Raw genomic sequence first — 21,151 nt, forward strand, 5'->3', positions numbered from 1 at the left:
AGGTGATGTGACTGCCAGCGAGATGAACTGCCACATTTCAGAACCCAATCTTACAGGGACTCAGTGACTCAAATGAGTTTGCTCTACTGAGCAGGAAATATATTAATATCTCACAGCAGACACAACCATTACAGGAGCTGGGGGAAGTAAAACGCATCAAGTTTTTCATTTTCCCTGGCTGGGAAGCCTTCAAAATTCCCATGGGAACGTCTGAAAACCATCTGCATTTAGGCTAGGTTTCAGACATCTTCCCTCAGCCTTATTTTACCAAACCATTTAGTTACCATTAAAATGTTAGACCTGAGCTACTTGCTGCTGTAGATTTCAGGCTCCAAGATTTTAAAATGTCCTATTCTGCAAACAGGAGCTTGCAGCAGGTGGTGGCTTGGTGCTAAAGTAGCTATGGAAGTTTTAACTTTTCTTTTAAGGAATCCCTAAGCAAGAGTACAACGTTCCTGAGTTTTCTTAGATTTCTATGAAGTCTGTTTGGTGCTTTCATTTCACTGGCAGTCTTGAAAATCTTTAAACATCCAACTTCAGTGCTAACCTTTCCCCAGTGACAGGATCAGTCCTCCGTTGAGACAGTCGTTCCATGATAGATTCATAGGGGAGATTAAAGAAAAACACCCTATGGAGAACATAATAATTGTGTTAACATCCTGAGAACATCACTTGTGACCTTCAGAGTATAAATTAATCCTTACCCAAACAAACGCGCGCACAAATGGGGAAGTGACAGTACCACTCAAACCGCAGCATCAAAAAGCATTAGCGTATGCACAGGACCTCTCCGCTCTGGTTCTCCTCCTCACGTGTTGTTTAGGCTCCAGCTTATCAAGGCAGAAGCTCTTTGACACGCAGTGCTGTGTGGTGCTGTGTGCACTGACAGGGCTTGACAGACAATCCAGCATGGGCACCAGTGACTGGATTACAGCTGGAGCCTATCTCAGGGTCTGTCATAGCTTGCTCACAATCCAGCAGTTACCTCTGAACTTCCTCTGGATCCAGCTTCCCAACCCAACTAGCAAACACAATCACAATGGCATGCTGCGAAAGGTAAATAAAAAATTGGTACTGTTCATGTCAAGGACAGAAAAAGAGCTTGTCTGCCAGGATTATATGTGTTTTTCCCTAATAACAGCACTGCACAACTCAGTGCCCACAAAAAGGATTTTCCTCTTGCTGTTTTAGTCCACTGCCACCTCTTTTGCCCATGCCACCCCACACAGCCCCACAGTGTGAGTCCTCCTGTCCTCTGCTCCTGTCTTGTGTCCTCAAAAGCAGAATGGCTAATAAGACTCAATACGTGCTGTGTTATGATGCTGACAATTCCCTGTCCCTTCCGTTAGCATTGACCTGCAGAGAACAGCGCCAGGGCTTGGAAGGCAGCTCAGTACAGCATACCCCACTCGGCAATCAGCCTTGCTGTTGAGACTGCTAAAGAGGAAATACTAATGTTTGATTTTAAGATAAAAATCTGCAATTCTCATTGAGTCTGAACAAGACATAGTTGCTCAGCATCTTAAAAGGTCAGACGCCCAGTGTCAGTGGTGTGGGTTCCATGCTATGAAGGATGGAGTGGGACTTGCTAACACATTTCACACAGGTTACACAAAAGCCCTGATTTGAATCAAGGATGCAGACCCAGAAAAAAATACACAACACTATTGACCCCAGTCACATTACACTGTTGCCTATAAATTGTTGTGTCCATCTCACATTGATTCCTCCTTGGCATTTTGGTTCATTATAATGGTGCTGTTAATTTTATATTCTAGTTGAAAAGCTCTTCAGCAGAAAATTCTCAACAAACTGCTGAGAATGAGCAGATCCTGCATCCTCTGTCCCCCTGCTATTGGAGACTAAAGCAGATCCGGAGAGAGATTACATTCAATTATTAATTCAGAACAAAATAAAAAATAAGGCATCCTTTGAAAACTTATGAAAATAAACTTTTACCAACCAAGCACAGCCTGAAGACTGTAAATACATCTTTCTTTATAACACACCTTCTCCTGCTGCTGCCTTCAAGGCCAGGCTTCCTATTTTCGTTTGTGTCTGCCTCTCACAGAAGATACTGTATGCTTCAGACATTCACCAAAGGAACATTTTACCCTGACTGGGTGGGATCAGACCAGATGAAAGGCTGAGCTTTACCTTGGCATGCACATAGCAGATTACTAGAATCCTTTGTAGGATTTAAAGTTATGAAAATCATCTCTCTTTTCAAATGTTTACAGATAATGACTTCTATTCACACTGTGGTAACAAAATAACAGCCAGGAATAAAACATTCAAGATCTTGGAGATTCCAAAGACAGGAAAGAACAACAGTTTCAACACTCTTTTATCCCTTACACTCTTAACATTTTGTTTTTCTTTGTTTCTGTTGCCCAACAGTGGCACAAAAACGTGATTGTCAGAACAGGTAACATCTGATGATATGTCTCAAGATGAATATTCTAGTAGAGAGGAACAACATTTATACAGTCATGATAATTGATACGGTTTCCTATTATATTCTGAAATAAACAAAACCACTAAAGGATTATAACCTGGCATATCAAGAAAGCTTGTCGTAATGCATAGTTACTAACACAAAAAGTATTGTGGTATTTGAAACAGAAGAGCCTAAAAACTCCACTTAAAAAGCTGCCAACAAAATGAACTCTGAAAGCCTTGTCTGAGATTCCCTTCTTTTTTATACAAGATGCTTCTTATTATCCAGCCTGGTGTCACCATTAAAGAAGAGTGTAGGGGGAAGATGTGGGAAAGTATAGACATCTGTGCTAATATGGATTTTTTTCCCCCCACATGCACTGTATAATGGCACACACAGAATATACTGTACAACAGCCCAAACTCCTAATCCAATGGTCCTTCCAGTGGAAGGTGGGATGCCTTACCCTGCCATACCATACTTCTCCTATAGATCAGAGAAAACAACACTCCCCAGGGCTGTCAGTTTAAAATTGTTCAGAAGCAGGAAAAAAAGATGAAGGGGAAAAACACTGTCAGAACTACCGTCTTGACTTAAAATACTTCCAATTAGAAAGCTTTATTATCATTTTGAAGGAGACACATACCACACACAGTCTATTATGCAGCCCCAGGAGGCTTACTCACATGAGTAAAGCCTATTTACATGTATGCACTCTGTGAAGCGTTAGCCTTGGCTATATGCTACGTCCCCTCCAGCTCCTCAAGGTATTTCTGAGCAACATTTTGCCTGTGTCCCTCTCTCAGGCTACTATGGCTCTGGTCGCATAACAAACCTGACCCTCCAGCTGTCCAGGTAACATGTCTGTTGGATTTCTCTTGGAAATCCTCATTAAGATAGAGAGCTGCATCCACGACCTTGATCCAGCATTGACGGCAGTAGCTGGAACACCTCCCTACAAATACTGGATTCATCTCCAAGCAGAGCTTGGCCCCTTCCACATACCAAGTGTAATTTTTTTCACATAAATGCATTCTCTGTAAAGCTCGCTTTAGGAATCAGCCAGGCTTTGTATGTTGTAATGTGTCACAACTTCTATCAAGGGGAAATAGGAAACAGATGTCATCAGAATTGGTAGACAGGGAGGCGAGGAAACACAGCCTCATATCAAAGTATACTACATTATACTGCTAGATTTGCATCTAGTGCAGCTTCTCTTTCAGAGTTGGCAAGCTGTTCAGCTCTGCAACAGGTGAATTATGTCAATCAGCAGCAATGCGAGATGCGCACCAGAGAGGGCTGGGCAGAGCTGCACCAAGAATCCCCACTCCCACATCGCGGGATCAGCATCTACCCAGTGGCAACCACAGATCATTGGCATCTGGTTAAAAATCGGTGCTCTGTGGGGTGTAACTCAGCAGAGCCCCTCAGCCCAGGTCTCTGAGGACAAATGCCCCCCTAACTACCACGGAGTGGCAACACTGCTGCTAGATGCAGGACTGAAGCCAAGTGATTCGTAAGCAAAACTCTGTCCTCTCCTTTTTGTTGTCTCTCCCAGGAGAGGGATGTGAGAGAAGGTCTAGTCCCGTCCCCTAGCTTTCACAGATAATAAATCTGTGAACACAAATATTAAAAGGGAAAAAAAAAATCTTATGTCAGAATCCTGCCTCTTTCTCACTGTACTTGACATCACTTATCTAATCTATTACAGCTTTCAGATACATTAGAGAGATTAAATTCCAACAAATTAATAATGTTGATGACACCTTCACTGTGTACCTAGTCAAATGAGAACTAGTTGCCTTTGGACGACGATGAAATATATAAGGCCTCTAACAGCTGGAATTTAATGTTGTTTTCCTACCAGCCATCTGGCATTCCAAAAGCGTATTCCAATTGCTTCTGGCTTCTGACTATTCAGGCAGCATTGTCTAAGATCCTAGTGGTCACCACGGCATCCTGATGGCTTCCCTTTGCAAACGGAGAGAGGAGAAGGTACAAGTATGGGTGGGAGAAGTCTTATTTCACACCTGATCGTGAGGCAGCTTTTTTGGAAAAATGTGTCACAACCACAGAGTAAGTCAAGAAAGGCTTTTTGACCTACACAACAGCCTTCAACTAATCCTGAACTACATTTGTTCCAGATGGCAACCAACCTAGTTGATCCAAGTTATTAACAACTGACAGTGCTCAGAGTTGTCCTCAGGAGAATTTTTTTCAGTGGTAGTTTTCCTGTTTTGCGGACATAATGTCAGCAACTTGAAGCATCTATAATGGAAAAATGATGAGTGTTGCTACAAGACAAGCAACTACTGTGTGCCTGAATTCTTGTATCCCTGAGCTAGGGATTAAGGGACGTCCTCCTGCATACTGACAGTCACCTTCCAGGATGGCTCCACTGCCTTGCCAGCTGCCTTCACATCTCGGGAGAACTAAAGCTCTGTCTGTAAGACACAGCCTTCCACTGGTTTTGGTCTTGTAATTTAAACACAGCTGTGTCATGGGGCTGACCTAGATGGGTCCAAATGTTGACTGCTCTAGACCTGAGCTATTTACTTAGGTCAGATTCTCATCCTTGGCATTTCCCATTACCTGGAGTTGCTCTGGATTGACACTGGTGAAGGGGAGCCCAAAGCCAAGTCCTTTTTGTAGAATTATTTCTGTGAAATTTGACCTATACCATTAAATCTAATTGAATTCATACCTTGTTTTCATTTAACGATGAAAAGACAATGCAACGTGTATCTGAGACAGAATCCTGACTCTTTATCTGGTTTTTAAAAACCAAGACTACTGATTTGCTTGTGGCTATACCAGGGCCAGATCAAACCTCGCAATAAAGTTAGGATTCTTGAATCAGAAAAAAAGTACACCACCAAATGACACTGGGCCACTTTTAATGCAGCATTTAAACTTTTGAGTGGAAACTGCAACTTTAAAAATAGTAAGCTATTAATCTTTCCCTTATTTTCTTGACTCCTATATATCTTCTCCCTCGTAGGCAGGTACCAGCTGCCATATTCCCATTCTTCATGCTCTGCACTCTGCAAAAAAAAGAGGCCCCTGCTGGCCAATTCTTGTTTAAAATTGTGCATAATTGATAGTGGCAAATCTACCCCAGCTGTGTCTAAAACCTCTCCAGGGGCAAGAAAAACACTCTCTGTGACTGTCATTAACTACTAAATTAGCAAGTGCTCCTGGCAGTTTACAACGTACCACATCAGTCTGCTTTACAAAAAAAAAAAAAAAGTGAAAATCAAGATGCCTGTGTGATCTCAAAGTTGCAGCAAACTTTGCTGGCAGGGCTTTGACAGAACCCCAGTTCAATCAGAGCAAAAAAGAACAGGAAAGAGAGAGCAAGACAGAGAGAGGAAGAAGAGGAAAGGACAGAAAGTTACCCTCCTTTCCAGGCAGACAAATAAAAAATGTCAAATTCAAGGTTAGCAAACTGAGCCTGTCATAAGACACAGTACATCTTACTCAATATGGAGATATCAGCACAGTGCTATCTGATGCTATGGCACAATTCCCCATGGAAAATAACTCTCCTGGAGGACTTAGTTCTGGCAAGGCAATGGCTACCATTTTTGTAATTGAGATATAAAGCTGAAAAAAAGAGATGAGGCTGTTGATGTGTGTGGATGCAGTAGCTCTCTAAAAGGCTACCACAGGTACAATCCTTGTGTGATCACTGGCACAAAGGCAAGCTCCTCCCTTTGGTTCATAAAACAGAGCCAAAGCAGGCGGAGAAGGAAATACCACATTTCTCACAAAAGGATGGAAAAGCCTTGGGGGGCATTACGGATGGAACTGGCAGAGACACAAGTACTGACTCAAGTAACTCTCCTGAATTTGGCTAAACTGTAAGACCCACTGTTAAATTTGACTATGTGTTTTGTTTTATAAGTTTCCAAAAATGCATAAAACTACAAACTTTTGGATCACACAGAGACCACTAGCCAGCCAGGGGCGGGACGGCAGGCTTGGCCATGACACAAGAAAAATCTGCATTGCAAAAAGGTCTTTTTCTTGGGTAGCATCATTGAATTATCACAATAATATGGCAAATCAAGTTAGTGGTTCAAGCTGACAGGTACAAGGAAGTTCAGATTTGAATCCAAGTGACTAATCCCAGATAAAACCCAGGTCATCTCATCTTTATTGACTTTTTAGCCAGAGACACCCGACTTGGATCAATCAGTTCCCCTAAAGAATGCTCCTTTTCCTGTAGTTTACAGACACCTTGAACCTGAAACCTTGGCTAAGCCTCTTCTCAAGCACTAAGGGCCCAGCCACAGGATCCTGAGCACATTGTCTTTCCATAATTACACTCTGCATCCCCAAATTCCCTCTTAAAAATTAACTGGTTACATAGATCCCATCTACCTTTTCCCCAGTCTTGCTCAGGTTTCTCTCAATGCAGGTATGTTGCCCATGGGTAAAGAGACTATGAAGGATCTTCTGAGGCTGTGCTACGGAGACTGGACATGGATCTTCATTTACATCCTATCCTAAATACTCTTTCTGCATGTCTCTGCAATGAATGAAATTATCCTTATCTCTTATTTATGGAAGGAGCTGTTAAAAGCTTTTTATCACCAATGTCTTTCAAATTCTGGGATATCTTCTGATGAAAGATGCTTGAATCTATTTTGGGAAGTAATTTCACCCTCTAGGTTTTGACCATAAGGGAAAATACATTGCATAAACACTAAAACACAGGTTAATCATCACAAACGTTTTGCCTATTGAGCTCCTGTAGCAATTCATGTGACAACAAACTATTTACAGACGCTGGATCTTTCTTTTCAAATGGATGCATTTCTGTCGAGTAACTACAAAAGGCAGCTAAGTGGGGCACTATTCCCAGGACATGGCTTCTGGCCAGGGGAGCGAGATGAACAACATCCTTCGTAGCTGCAGATGTTCCTTCCCTTCACCAGCAGTGCAGAGTAATGACTCTGTTAGTTTTCCACCCGCTAGTTAGATGTGCTCAGCCTCCAACAGCCAAGGTGGCAGGGTCCCTCTCGCATCGCACCCCACCAGCCTGGTATCCCAGCAGCATCCCAGTGGGTGCCACACCAGCTTACGCAAGGGGAGCAGGCACAGCCCTGCCGGGTAGCACTGCCCATCTGTTTGATAGAACAATGGGCTGGATCTTGAGCTGGGAAAAAGCAAAGTGGCTGCACTGGCATCATGCAGATTTACACCAGTGAAGAACCCCAGGCCTTTTGGCAGTGAGAGCCATTCCACGTGACAGTGGTCTGAAGAACTACCGGCTGTGTAAACGTTAGTTACATAAGCACAGCGAAAGGCACACATACACAGAGCAAATGTTTTCATACTAGGGGCTTCAATGCATTTTTAAAGCTTCTTTTGAGAAGGCAGTATTAACTCTTTCCATATGTAATAAGTGGCTGGGATGCATTAGTACCTCCATTCAAAACTGCTTTACATTTCTCCCCTCATTTTTATTCTTTGCCTCTTTCTTACTCTCAGCTGTTATTCTAGCATCTTTGCATTCCCCCTGGAGTTCATTCCAGTGGTGCTTTATGAATCACAGAATAAGATGGCAGCCAGCACCGCTTTAGAGTAATGTGGCTGGCACAATTTCCACTATCCGCAAGGTTAATCAAACTCAAGCCTCAGATAATCGAAAGCCTCTGCAGCCCTGGAGGCCTGAGGTCAGGAACCTGAACTCGCTTCCCCAAATGCAGTCATGTTTCCTTAGATGCTTGCACCCCTCCCCTGCAATAATTAGATTCTGCAAAGCAAATCTTGAGTGGAGCAAGAACCCCAGGGTTAAGCACGAGCAAACTCATATCAGTACTGATGCCTTTGCTACCTGTCTGGAGTTTTTCTCTAGCACCTCCTGCTCCTAACAAGGAAACCTATACTCTTCGTTCTTATTAAATACACAGAATCAAATTTATAGTAAATGATGTTTAATCTTAAGTGTCCCTATAAATTGTTACATTAAACTCCCCCCACTCCCATAATTTAAACACTAACTTGTGGTGGTGGTAGGATATTTGGTATGTAAAGTAAAATAAATAGAATAACTAACACCAAAAAAGTGTATGATTTCAGGGCAAGGGGAGGGAATAAAAGAATGGATTATAATGTGTCATTTTATATGTGTGTCAAAGGAAACCAATTTCATAATAGGGAATAAAAATTCCCTGTTTAAATACTGTCAAATAAATCCTCAAATGTAATAGGGTTCACTTCTGGGGAAAAGAAAACTAAATCTGATTAAATATTAATGTGGCATAGTATTAATTAAGAGAGAAAAAAGTCCATCAAGAGAACCCCAATATGTTTACTGTGTCCCCAGGAAGCTGGAAAATTTCACAATCAAGTGTGTAAATGTTCTAAAAAAGGGTCCTGAATATTTTATGAATATTTGTCATAAAACAGAAATAATAACCACTGTGCAGAGCTATTAGAATTAATATTTATGCTGCCCGCCATGAAATATTCATGGGGACAGAGAAAGGGGGGCCCGTAAGACAAGAATTAATTTACATTGGGCTTGGTTTACCCACTGGCTTGATGTTTAAAGACGGGTTGACAAGCCTCCATATGAATCCGTCAGTCACTTGCAGCAGTAGGTGGGGTGAAGGCAGGGGGAGGCGGGGGAAAAAGGGGCCAAGCTGCTGACAGCTCACAGATTGAGTTTCTGACAGCCCTTAAAAAATCTAAACGGCCCCCCACCTTTTTTTCCTTCTTCCATTGCCCAAGGCACTCTGTACTGCCACCATTCATCCGATCTCCCCTTCCATCTGCTGAAATTAAGGAATTAATGAGCGCTATACACTTTACAGCGGGCCCCAGGAATGTTTACTGGTGATTAAATTATAATGCAGCCAAGCTGTATAATTCATGAACCAATTAAAGGAAGTGTTAGTTGATTTGATGGGATGAGGACGTACAAAAAGCATTTAACTAATAGGGAACCGTGGGCTGCCGGTCGCTTTGGCTTTCTCAGATTACGCGGCTAATTGCTCTGCTTTATAGGGCTGTCACAGATAGCCATACATATTTCATTGTTCTCAAATACTTCAATTGTTTGCTTTCGTGTTGCTGCTGTAATATGTAGAAGCCCAGCCAAACTTCAGTGTAGTTAAAGCACTACTCTGCAAAAGCAGGTTGCTTTGGGAGGAGGGAGGAATGAGGGGGGGCAGAAGAGAAGGCTGGCTGACAAAGGAGTAACTTAAAGCTTCAGAGTTAAATGTCACTCAGCAATTACATGATTAAAAGGTGCAACATATGATAGTCTTTTGTTTTACAACTTTTTGGACACTAATATTCTATGCTGACTTCACCACAGAGAAAATATTGGTATACTAAGCTGCATGGTTTTTTTTTTTAATACTGAGGAGCAAAAGAAGAAGGTGGAGAGGGAAGTATATTTAAAAAAATCCAGCAGGGAGGAGCTAGATTGCTGTGGTTATCAAGAATAATACATCGTGTTTTAACTCACATGGTTCGATATTCTAAAAGACATGAGAGATGATGAAGGAGGTTGATTTCCCATCTGGGAGAATGCTCAATGTCTAATTCAGAGAGCTGCTGAGTCGTGCTAGCTAGTCATACCAACAGCTTCGGTTTATTACACAAGGAATGGGGGAATTTACCATTTCTGCTGTTTTATAAAGCACTCCCACCCAGCTGACAGGCCACAGGATCTGATGAAATGGATTCTCTTGATTTGAAGAGGCCTATCAGTCAAGTTACTCTTGTCCTCAGTCAAAACCAGGCACGTTCTTCTAGCAATGAAATCCTCAACCCATATACGGAAGCACATGTACTGCTGAAGAAATTAGGTACTATCAGTTAAGTATCACAAGCACGTACCCTAATTTGTAGTTAGACCCTGAAATCTATTGAATAAAGAACCAGCTGGGTAAATACGCTCTTTCTGTAGCTCAGGGATGAAGACTGCAAACTTCTGTGGGTCCCTAACGAGGTATACTGTCACCCACCTGAGGAATACCGTGGCAAAACCTGACCTCCTGTCTAATTTAGAGCTTTACATTGCAAAGTATTGTACAAACACCAACTCAATGACTTTCAAGATATCCTATTAATGCAAAGCTTATAATCTGGTTCATCCCTTTCCTTGCACTGTTCCTTCCAGGATTTGGGTTTGGAAAGCAGACCCCTCGGAGAGCCCTCATTGACATCCCAGCATGTGCCTCTCCTCCTCCTGTGCCCCCACCCTATGGCGCAGAGCATGAAATCCCCTCTCCATATCTGCCTGTTCCAGTGAGCCCAAGAGGGTGTGCTGGTCTGCCAGAAGCAAAACTCTATGCAAAACCACACCAGTTTTAAGGAAGGTTTTGTTAGTTAGGGACAGTCACCAGCTGGTGCTCAGCATAACTCTTCAAAACGTGCCAGCTTCACTTTGACGTTCCAGTTATGAGCCATCTCCCAGCCCAGCACTACAACACTAAACTAAGAAAATCCATCTCTGCCCTCCTGTCGGAATTGTTCTGTTTTATATAAAGAATCACATCAAACCAGGAAAGCAGAATATCTTTGCAGTCCAATGCAGGTGTTCACCAGGGAGGCAGGAGACAGGCTTACATTCAGTGAATACTTACTTTTTTCTAAAAAGCAGAGCAAGCTTAAGAAGCCTCAGAAAGAAGGAGCTGAATGTCCCATTTCCCAGGACAGCACTCAGATTAGCCAGCTAGGGGTTGTCCAGATGGAGAAACAGGCAGGAGAAAAATAATCTTGGGATACTAAAGAAAAAAGATTTCTCATATAGCTCAGCCCTGATGTGAAAAAGGTATTGTGCCAAAAAAAGAATGATTTAAAATAATTTCCTTTATTCTTATTCAGAACTACTATATATTGTTAGTTTGTCCCTAGCTTCTGGGTTAAGTAATGTAAAACTTTAGTTTAAGATACTAGTTTAATAGGTAGTCTCCAAAATAAGGGATAATGACCCAGTTACACAGCAGGAAAACTTGCCGTTAACCCACTGTGTGGTTGAGTAAAATGGAAATGGGATTCCCTGTTCTAGAAAATAGAAAGGTTAAACTGTCTGGGAGATAAAGTTGATCCTAAACTCACCTAAGTGGACAGTGCCTACGATCTGAAACTTGACTAGGCAGATAATCATCTGGACAGTTATACACACAGTCAAAAGCAAATGTGTGATCTTGGTAGGCTCTGAATTATACCATTGTTGGATTAACGCATCTGCGGTTTGGTAAAATCCATGAAATACACGTATGGACACTCAGCATCTGGGTTCACAACAGAGCGTGTGTGTGTGCTCATGTAGGTAAACTGAACGAGCTCACGCACTGGCCCCAGAAGCAGTGAGCTCCATCAATGTGGGCCTTACACAGGGAAAAAGCAGAGGCTCGGTGCAGGCCCGGGAATCTTTCTGCCAATGATTGCTAACAGGAAACGTCAGAACTTGGCAATGTCAAGAAATCAGAAAGACTGCAGAAAGTATTTTCTTTGTTGCTTCTGAAGTGCCCTGGATACAATCAATCATACAGAAAAAACCCTATATTTTGGTTCAATGTGGAAAGGGCTATTTGCATTTCAATATGTTCAACTTATCCTGCCAATAAAAACATGGAATCGTGAAGAAGAGATCAGGCCACTGCAGTGAAAAACAAGAGATGACATCCTGCAGACCTTTCAGATAAAACAGCTCCTTGCTTGTAACATTTCTGTTGACGTCCCAATATTTCTGAATGATTGGGTTTTCAAATGAGATCAGTCAGCATGCAAATGAGGAAACGGGATCAAGACATCTCCCATATCTGATTGGATAGAGAAATTATCAAAAGACCCTTTTTTCATATCAAATTTCCATCACAAAAGGTCAAACTTTCAACTCCCATTACTTTTGCTAACTGCATTTCACTGTGTCTGCCAGCTCATTGCTGCTGCTGTTTTCAGAGGAAAAAAAAGAGAAGTAATAAATGATTACATCTTCTCCCACATCTGTCATACAGGATGGACAAACATTTTCTAATCTTATTCTATTTTTCTCCACAGCCCTCAAAATCCTTGCAGCCAAAACATCACTTCTAACCTGATTAGCTATTCCCAGGTTGTTCTTATTTTTACAGGTTCTCCTCTTATTTTCTAGCCTACAGACTGACAAGAGCACCAGCTGTTTTGCCAGAATGTTTTGTTCTACAGTTTGCCCATTTAAAATACTTTTTGATGTGTGCTTTCCTAAAATATATTTCCTTGTGTTGTCTGGCTGGACTCACCTCTAAATACTCAAGTAACGGATGTTCCAGAAAAACAAGAGAAAGAGAGAGCAACATTTCCCCCAGAATCCTCACATAGTTATATTTCCTCTTGCAGTCCATCCCTGACCACAGATGCTGCCTGGCCTTCCCAACATTTTGATCCATTCCTCCAGTGAACATCTGATCATGGCTTGAGACTGCAAGGCTTTGCCCTGCCTACTCAAAACACTCAGCTCATGCAAATTCAGAGGACTTAGACCCCTGCATCCAAACATAGGAGAGCTCAGCACCCCTAGGTCTCATCCACTGCTTTTCTAGATTTAAAGCTGAATTTTGAAGCAGCAGAGATAGCAAGTGGGGCAAGCACAGGAAGATGAAGACATTAGTAAAAAGTGCAGGATTCAATGTATTTGTTGCTACTGATCCCATAAAAATTCTCTCTCAACATTATTATCATTGCAACATATATAACCCATCAGATTAGTACCTAGAGATTTCTACTCTTCTGATTTTCTCTGTTCTTCTTATTGCTCAACAACTAAATGTTTCACAAAGCCATTTCCTACAGAAATATTTATGTTCCCAAATGTTTATTGGCCCCTCTATCATGATCAAGCTTTTATGAGCACTCTATACAGAACTGAATTAAATACATAATTCCTGATCTATCAGATCTTGGCTTGATGCTGCGTTTGTCTATTTTATACAGCAAGGCACTGTAGTGAACTACAGAACACCTTACAGAAAAACTAATTTATACAGTAAAGGTATTTCTATCCAACACTGACTGTGTGGGTTAGTGATTACAGAAAGCTAATGAGGACCAGGAGGATGTAGAATTTAAATTCCAGGAAAGGCATTTATTCATTGTGCTAGTTTTCTGAACAACCTTTTCCGGTAATTTCTATGCAGCTATGAACTTTAGGCTCTGTAGCATCACATGCTGGAAGGAGATGGAGGATGCTCCTTGGAAATGTTACACAAACACTTCTCCCTCACTTGCTCCACGTCACACAGGTGTCCACAGCTACACAGGTGATTTGCCCTCAATTGGTGATAACTGATTGGACTCTCTATTCTTGCTGGCAGCTGTGAGTTATAACCAGTTAACAGATCAGTCTGTTGGCTGGCTCCAGGAGCTATTCTCCCAGATTACTTCCATCATCTTTGATTTTTCATTTTTCTTCTCTTCTCCTTTTGACCAAAAGTGCCTGTGGTGATTTGTGAATACCTGTATATATCTAGTCAACTGAAATTTTGGCCTCTTTACACATCAGATCAAGGCAATGTTCCCTGCTCCTTTGTACCTAACAAATGCCAGTTGCAGAATGCAGGGAGACTTTGTGCATGTTAAGTTCTTCAACAGCGAGATAATGGTGACTGCATTTTATCTATAGGTATCAACTCTTCACAAAACCGTTACTATTGAAACACTAATCATCAGGCCACTTGAATAGACGAAAAGTTAAAGGTTAAAATTTGTAGTATTCTTTTTTTTCCTGGGACAAGTCTGGTCAAAGGTTGTTCCAGGATGAACTGGGGATCTTAGTCACTAGGTATAGTCCAGCGTTCACATGATTTAATAATAAGCTCTTCGATGTAGCTGAAAAAAATCTAAAAGGATCTGCTGATTGGAAGCTATATTTGACACTCACAACCTGAGGTGTGGGCTTCTAACGATGAGTAATTGCATAGCAAGTTATTCAGTCTTGGATTGATTTCACAGGCAACTTTTAAACAGAGTGATTTTTTTTCATCTAAAAGATACTACAGTTCAAACAAGACTCTGTCTGAATCTGTGGTGAATTACAATGTGTTTGGAATTAACCAGACAGAACCTGACATCTAATGAAAATGAAAAAGATGGATTTTTGTTCTTAGAACTGTTGTAAATAAAAAAGATTCCTGTTCCTTAAAAGGCCTATCAACTTTGCATAACTGTTTGTACCTAGAAATAAATTGAAGGTAAGGGCACTCACCTTCACTTGCAGTTTGTACATACCAGGAAAATGTAAAAGGCTGAATGTTTATAGTTATTTTCTCCCTAATACGACATAGAATCCTGCCTAACACCATAACAAAAAAATCCTTTTACAAAATCCAGTCCTCTAGTTTTTCCAAGGGCAAAGCTTCCAGGTTATGCAACAATTAAGGATTTTCAAAATATACTGTTCATACAACCACACAAATCCACTGGCACAGACCCACTTCATGCACCATGTTAAGACTTTGGCATTTTCAGAAATTTCAGACCTTCGCAGCACATTTTTGCAAGGGCAGGGAGGAACTCCAAACAGGTTTTTGTGTAGGCTTCCAGTAAATGGAAGCTTACACTGCCATTACCATCAATCACCCCAGAATATCAGCAGCGATATAGCGTCTTTCATTAAAAAAATACCGCAGCTTCTTTCAGAAGGACTGCCACTTGCCATTTCTTTTAGGTAATCAGATAGCCGTTAATTAATAAACCTGTCAGGTGAATTGTCCTGCTCTGGTCATCATTATCCATTCTGTAACAGAATCCTGCTATCATCACTGCTATCCACCCCATAGCTTCCAGCTCAATTAACTTAATGCTATGCAAATGAGAGGCTCTCCTCATCATTAGCTTATAGCCCACAAATGTTAATAACATAATTGGGCCTTCAACAGGGTAATTAGACACGATTTCTTCCATTAGTCTTACAAGGCTAATTATTGTTGATAGGAGAGAGGGGATGAGTCCCAGTGCTGCATGCAAAGAGGGGCATCTGGTTAAAGCAAATATAGACAAAACATCAACAAGGTAAAACAACAGTTGAGATCTATAGCAGGGTCAGGTAGGGGTGGGAGGAAGGAAAACCACATGATGGGAAGCTTAGGAACCACTGGGGGAATTCTGTACAAGGCAGGAACTAAAACCAAATATCCAGCCTGAATATGGAGCTCTCCTACACTTATCAGTATAACAACATGACGCTTGATAAATCAGAGGAAGCTACTCTCAAGTTTTTGCAGACAGGACAATTTGGAAGCTGTCCTGATCAAAATCCCTAGGTTTGAAATGCAAACATACAGCCATAGAAGAGACCTTAATAACTGAATCTGGTCCTAGATCTCCCTTGTCATTATGTCCAAGCTTCTCTCCTGCCATCATAGGGGTTTGCTGTGTTTTATTGGATGATTTTTCTGAGTAACAGCTACTTGCTGTGAGTAAGAATTACAGAACTGGAATACAAGGAATTCTTTAATAATCACAAAGCAAAATGAATTTCAGCAATCTATTCACGGAAACTTAATAAAACCCTGGATTCAGTATTATGGACTGGCAGTAACATTAAAAAAAAAGAAAAGTTTTCAGGCTGAGATTATATTTTGGTGGAAATAAAGCTAAGGGCTTGCTCCTATACCCGTTAACTCTATGCAGTCTCATCCACGGAGGTTAGAAATGTACAGCTGGAGACAGAATTCTGTGAGAAAACCATACTTTTAAAAGGAGAAAGTAAACTTTCCAAAAATATGGCAAGTTCACCATACACACCTCTTAGCTCTGACTGTTCAGTGTTTTACTTCAAAAACCGCTTAGAAAAACATATGTCAATCTGAAGAGCCCGCAGGACTCAAGAGGCTGAGAAACCATGTGATTGCTTTATTTTGTTCCTGTTTTCTTTAACTTTGGGGCACAATCATGGCCAATACCAATCCTTTGATTTCACTGCAAGTATGTGAGGAGGAACTCCTCCTATACACTTGGCCTGCTAATCAGCTTAGTTTAGGTTCATAAAAGTAGTGAAAGGGTTAAGGAAGGTGTTGTAAATACCTTAGATACTTAGTTGAACAAAAGAGGCTCTGATAGTTGTAAGGTAAGTAGTGGGAGTGAGATAAGGGGACACCTGGATAATCTCAAGGTAGACAGCTCAGTCCTGAGAAGGGATACACAGGACCACAGAGATAAGGAAGTTACACGAGAAGAGAACGGCCTTGCAGGATATGGTCTACTGGTCCCAGAACTGAGTTTGCACAGGAGTGGAGTTCCATCAGCAGGCACAGTGAAGAAGACTACAAGCTGTCATCTGAAGACCTCTACGGCTACCCAAAGACCACCAGGGAAGATGACTGTGCATTTGGACCAGCGATTTGCATATGTTCATGAGTTCCGGGAAATCTCATGTATATGTGAATGAGTTCTTGGAAACCTTATGAATATGTATAACTTCACGATATATAATCTCTAAAAATTTGCCAGACTGGGGGAAGCACTTACAGTGGAGCTATCCCCAGTGCTACCCCAGTGCTGCAATAAAGAAGTAAGTAAGGCATACTTAGTAACAGTGCTGTTATTGAGTTTTATTGTACTGGACTCCTTACCCAGCTGCACCTAGCCTCCCATTTTGGCGACGTTAGAAAGCAAGGGGGTTTGGATGCTGCTGATCTTTGTATCAGTAGCAGCATTTATTAGAAGGTTAAATTAAACAATTCTTTTTTAACCTGCTGTACCTTGATCTTTGGTCCATTACATCAAACAAACAGACTGTCCTCTGGATCATTCTCTCAGTGCATATCAGTGGGATATTAACCAGCACTCATATCAGAACAATATTAGACTACAATTTTTTAAAAAATAATTTTTATCATGCGCAAAGCATGAAAGTAGTCTTACTGAGCTCAGAAATACAGCACATTAGAAAAGGATAACATTTAAAAGTCTCTGTGGGACAGATGAAAGCCTTACTCAAAATGTATTTCAAGCCTTACAGAGTTCTGCAATACAGAATTTTGTAAACATAATGTATTTAAGGACAGAAAATATGAACCTTATACAGCACAAAAGCACTGGGTCACCACTTACACCTGAGCCAAAGGAAGACAATTTAAGTGATGGTGATTAATACATTCATGTGACTGCAGGTGATCCAGGCCAACAGAATTATATCCAGTGCATTTGTCAGACATAAGGGACCATTCCTACATCCTTCCTGCAGAATAAGCTATGACAGTATTCAGATTCGCTCTCTTAAATTGCCCTGCACTTGTTAAATTTACTTACTAGAAAATTCTGAGCAAATATCTTGTTCCAAGACAAACAGCAGTAAATCCACTGATGTTTTAATGAAGATTACACTTTCTAATCCTCATGGTAATGACAAACTAGTCTCCATTCAATATGCAGTATTACTTGACAGTTTTAATCACCCAAGCAGTATTATATTTGCTACAGACTGATGCACTTGTCTTCCCAGATCTTCAGCTTGGAGAATCTAAGCAAAAGAAGCGTCATGCCTGTTGTGACTCTGGTTTTCAGTGTGGGCCAATTTTGCTAGCCACACTAGCTCTGAGTAATGGTTTACTCGGGGATTAGTCTCTGATCCAAGGAGACTACTAAATCGGAGCATAGCTGGCACAATCTTCCCTAAGTTTTTACTCCAGAATTCCTGAATTCTGTAATCATGGAGTTTAAAGGTAATGTCCATTTGTAATGTGGTTCCTCTAAAAGTACTGCCCCTGCGCTCTCAGTATCAGACAGCAAATGCAGTAACAGGCTTTCATAAACTCAGTTTTAACCTGCACAGATGTAAGGGTGACCTTTCTACATTTACTCAGAACAATATTCAGCCAACTTTTGCTACCACATTGCTGAAGTAAATTGTAGGGGATCAACACAATGTGAGATGCTTGACAACACCCGACAGCCCTCCCTTTCTAATTGTGCTATCTCAGACACTAAATGTCTTCATCTATACTTGTCACACATGTAAAACTCTCGTTAGTTTTATCTATATATGTTCTCTTATCCAATACAAATTAAAACACTGCTACACCATTATATTTAAAGTTTTCCTTCCTTGTTTGTTTTTCAAAAGTTTTTCTGGTTCTAGTCAGATCTTGAAACCAGTATCTTCCTTACAAAAGCTCCTAAATCCTACAAAATCAGACTTGCATGTACATGGTTCTTATTTGTATGTGAACTACTGAGGAAATTGAGGAAAAATCTTGAAAACGACTGCTTTAGTCCACGAATAAATATTCAGAATTGACAAAGCACATCATATTTTACCCTGCTGAGATCAATCAGTGTTAGGTGCCTCGAAGCGCACTAATGGTGCATGACTGCAGCTACACCTTTCCTACATACCTGTCTTAGCAAAACTGTTAGTTAAACATGACTCTGTACCAAGCAGCCTCACAGAAGGAGCTACAGCACTCAACATCTTGGATCCAACCCAGAGTCAGTCACAGAGAGCAAGATGAACAGAGAGCAAACTGGGAGGCCCGAGGGAACCCAGGTCTGTGAGCTCTCAGGTATACTCTTTGGCGACAAAAATGCCTGAAAAAAAACCTGAGCAAAGAGAGTGCAGAGGAGAAAAAGCACAGGTTAGACTACTTGACTACTATTTAAATGATAAAGCTTTGATTTCCATGAATGTTTCGTTTCATTCCTTAAACAAAAGTTGTGTCTTAGGTAAATGCCCTGAACAACCTTTGTTGATTTGAAGAGATTAGTACCATGAAGTTATCATTGTGAATTAGGATTTTAAAAGCCCGGTTCTTCTTTCAGGCCCTCTCAGTTCTCCTCTCAAAACAACTTATTTTCCCCTGACAGGATAGAAATGTGCAAGTTGCCAATGCTGACAACAGACACCCCTCATCTCAGCTTCCTGAGTAATACGGGAAAGGTTTAAATACAAACATGTGAGAACTTGGCTACTAGGTTCAGTAAAAATCTTCAGTTTTTTCCAGGAACTAAAGACAATACCCTATAATAAATAGGTTTTATCTGTAGGGAGGAAAGCCAGTCCTTTGACCTGAAGTGACTGAGAGCATGTAAGGGCACAGGACTCTTGAGTAGCTGACCAAATCAGGCCTTCTTGGATCTTGACTCTTCCTGAAATGTTGTGTGATTTAGCTAGCTCCTTCCAAACTGCAGAGTCGAGTACTCAAACAGAAAGCTTCCTGTAAGGTTGAATTTGACATTATTCAAAGTTCTTTGACTCTTCAAGATTCAAATACAACCCAATGTCACCTCATCAAAGTCACCTTGTTCAAATTGCTGCTGCTACACAGGCATCTCATTTTGGCAGCCAAAGGAGGAGCTAGGAGCTCTGCCTTGAAAGCATGGATACTTCACAGCACTGAAAGCATTAACGTTAAGCCCAGCGCTTTCACAGTTTGACTGTATCTGTTCCCATGCGGAGAAAGCAGGGACACTGCTGGTTTGGTTTGCCTTTTCTAAAACTTGCTGCCATTGCCAGAGACATGAAAAGTAGCTTGGGCTCTACTGCTTTACAGAATTTTCTCTCTCCAGTTAGGTATTGAGTTCAGAAAGGCAGCCTTGATTCCAGTGGGATTTTCTGAGAAAAATGGTTTCAGCATAAGGCAATGAGGTCTTCATTTCAAACCTGAAAGTCTTCAGGTTTCCTAATGTCTCCTCATTTGTGAGACAGTTACTGCAGAAAAATATCCCTCCTTTCAGCAGCAAAAAGAATGAAAGGACTGTGCATGTGGGTTTGGGTCCTTGAAAAAAAAACCCAAACAAAAATACTGACTTAGAAGTAGAAACTTTTCTTCCTTCTCTTCCTGGAGACTTAGGAAGCTTGCTGAGATCAGAGATCTCCTTAATTGCCATACCCAGGATTTCACCAAACAATCTCCAGCCATCAAAAGGAGCTTATATGAGGTAACTTCTAAAAATAATACCCGCCTCCCACAACTGAAGCCAAATATACCTGCTATTCTTGCTGGAGCAGAATAAGCTTGTGAGAGCAAATGCAGCATCCTACAAAAAGCCCATAGAAGGGTTTGAAAACTGCACTTGCTGTCGTTGGCTGAAGATGTGTATTAGCACCTTTCCCCGGGATAGGAAGGCTCTTATGGTACCACTATAGGTCTGGCAGAATGGGCAGCAGAAGTGCATATTCTTTTTATTGTAATCATCTGACTTTCTATCTATTGGATTATTTAACAGCAGTAGCTTCTATTCAGATTAGTGTTATGTCATTAGGGAAGACAGAGCACAGTCTACAAAGGAAGAGATGGAGAGTAGAGTATAAGGATTCCTCACCGAAGGCCAAACCTCAGAAATCTGCGTAAGGAGCTGCTTCCATCAGTTTTGTGTAGGGTAAAAGACTGTGTGTGTACAGCTTTTTGCACTACACGTAGAGAATTAGTTGTCACTATTAAGTAGCCCATGGACGTGACTGCTTAACAGAGCCTTCATGCCAGAGCAATGTATACCTTTTCATGCACAGCTGTTACACATAAAGTAATAGGAGCTTCCCTGATGTATTTTTTCCCATTACGGAATGCTCAGCAATGTCTCTTGCAATAGAGGCAGATCAGGAAACAAAGGTAAAAGACTTAATTAAAATCTTGTCAATGAGCAGGGTAAGTCTCAAAACACTTGAATCAAGAGGTAAGACAGTGACTGAATTATTGTAGCTTGGAAAAGGCTACGGGGTAGCAACCATGCATTAAACTGATCCCACTCACTGAGGGAAGCAGA

At 41.2% G+C, this 21,151-nt stretch overlaps 1 protein-coding gene across 1 annotated transcript in view; it reads right to left on the reverse strand.

Annotated features, from left to right (window-relative positions):
* The window catches only part of AK8 (adenylate kinase 8), a 75,549-nt gene that overhangs the window by 5,021 nt on the left and 49,377 nt on the right, over positions 1-21,151 (reverse strand). Inside the window, exon 12 of the mRNA XM_080403031.1 lies at positions 548-628. Within this exon, the coding sequence (XP_080259157.1) occupies positions 548-628 (81 nt within the window). The remainder of the gene's footprint in view (positions 1-547; positions 629-21,151) is intronic.

The sequence above is a fragment of the Falco punctatus genome, assembly GCF_963210335.1.
Source record: "Falco punctatus genome assembly, chromosome: 9".
Classification (NCBI taxonomy): Eukaryota; Metazoa; Chordata; class Aves; order Falconiformes; family Falconidae; genus Falco; species Falco punctatus.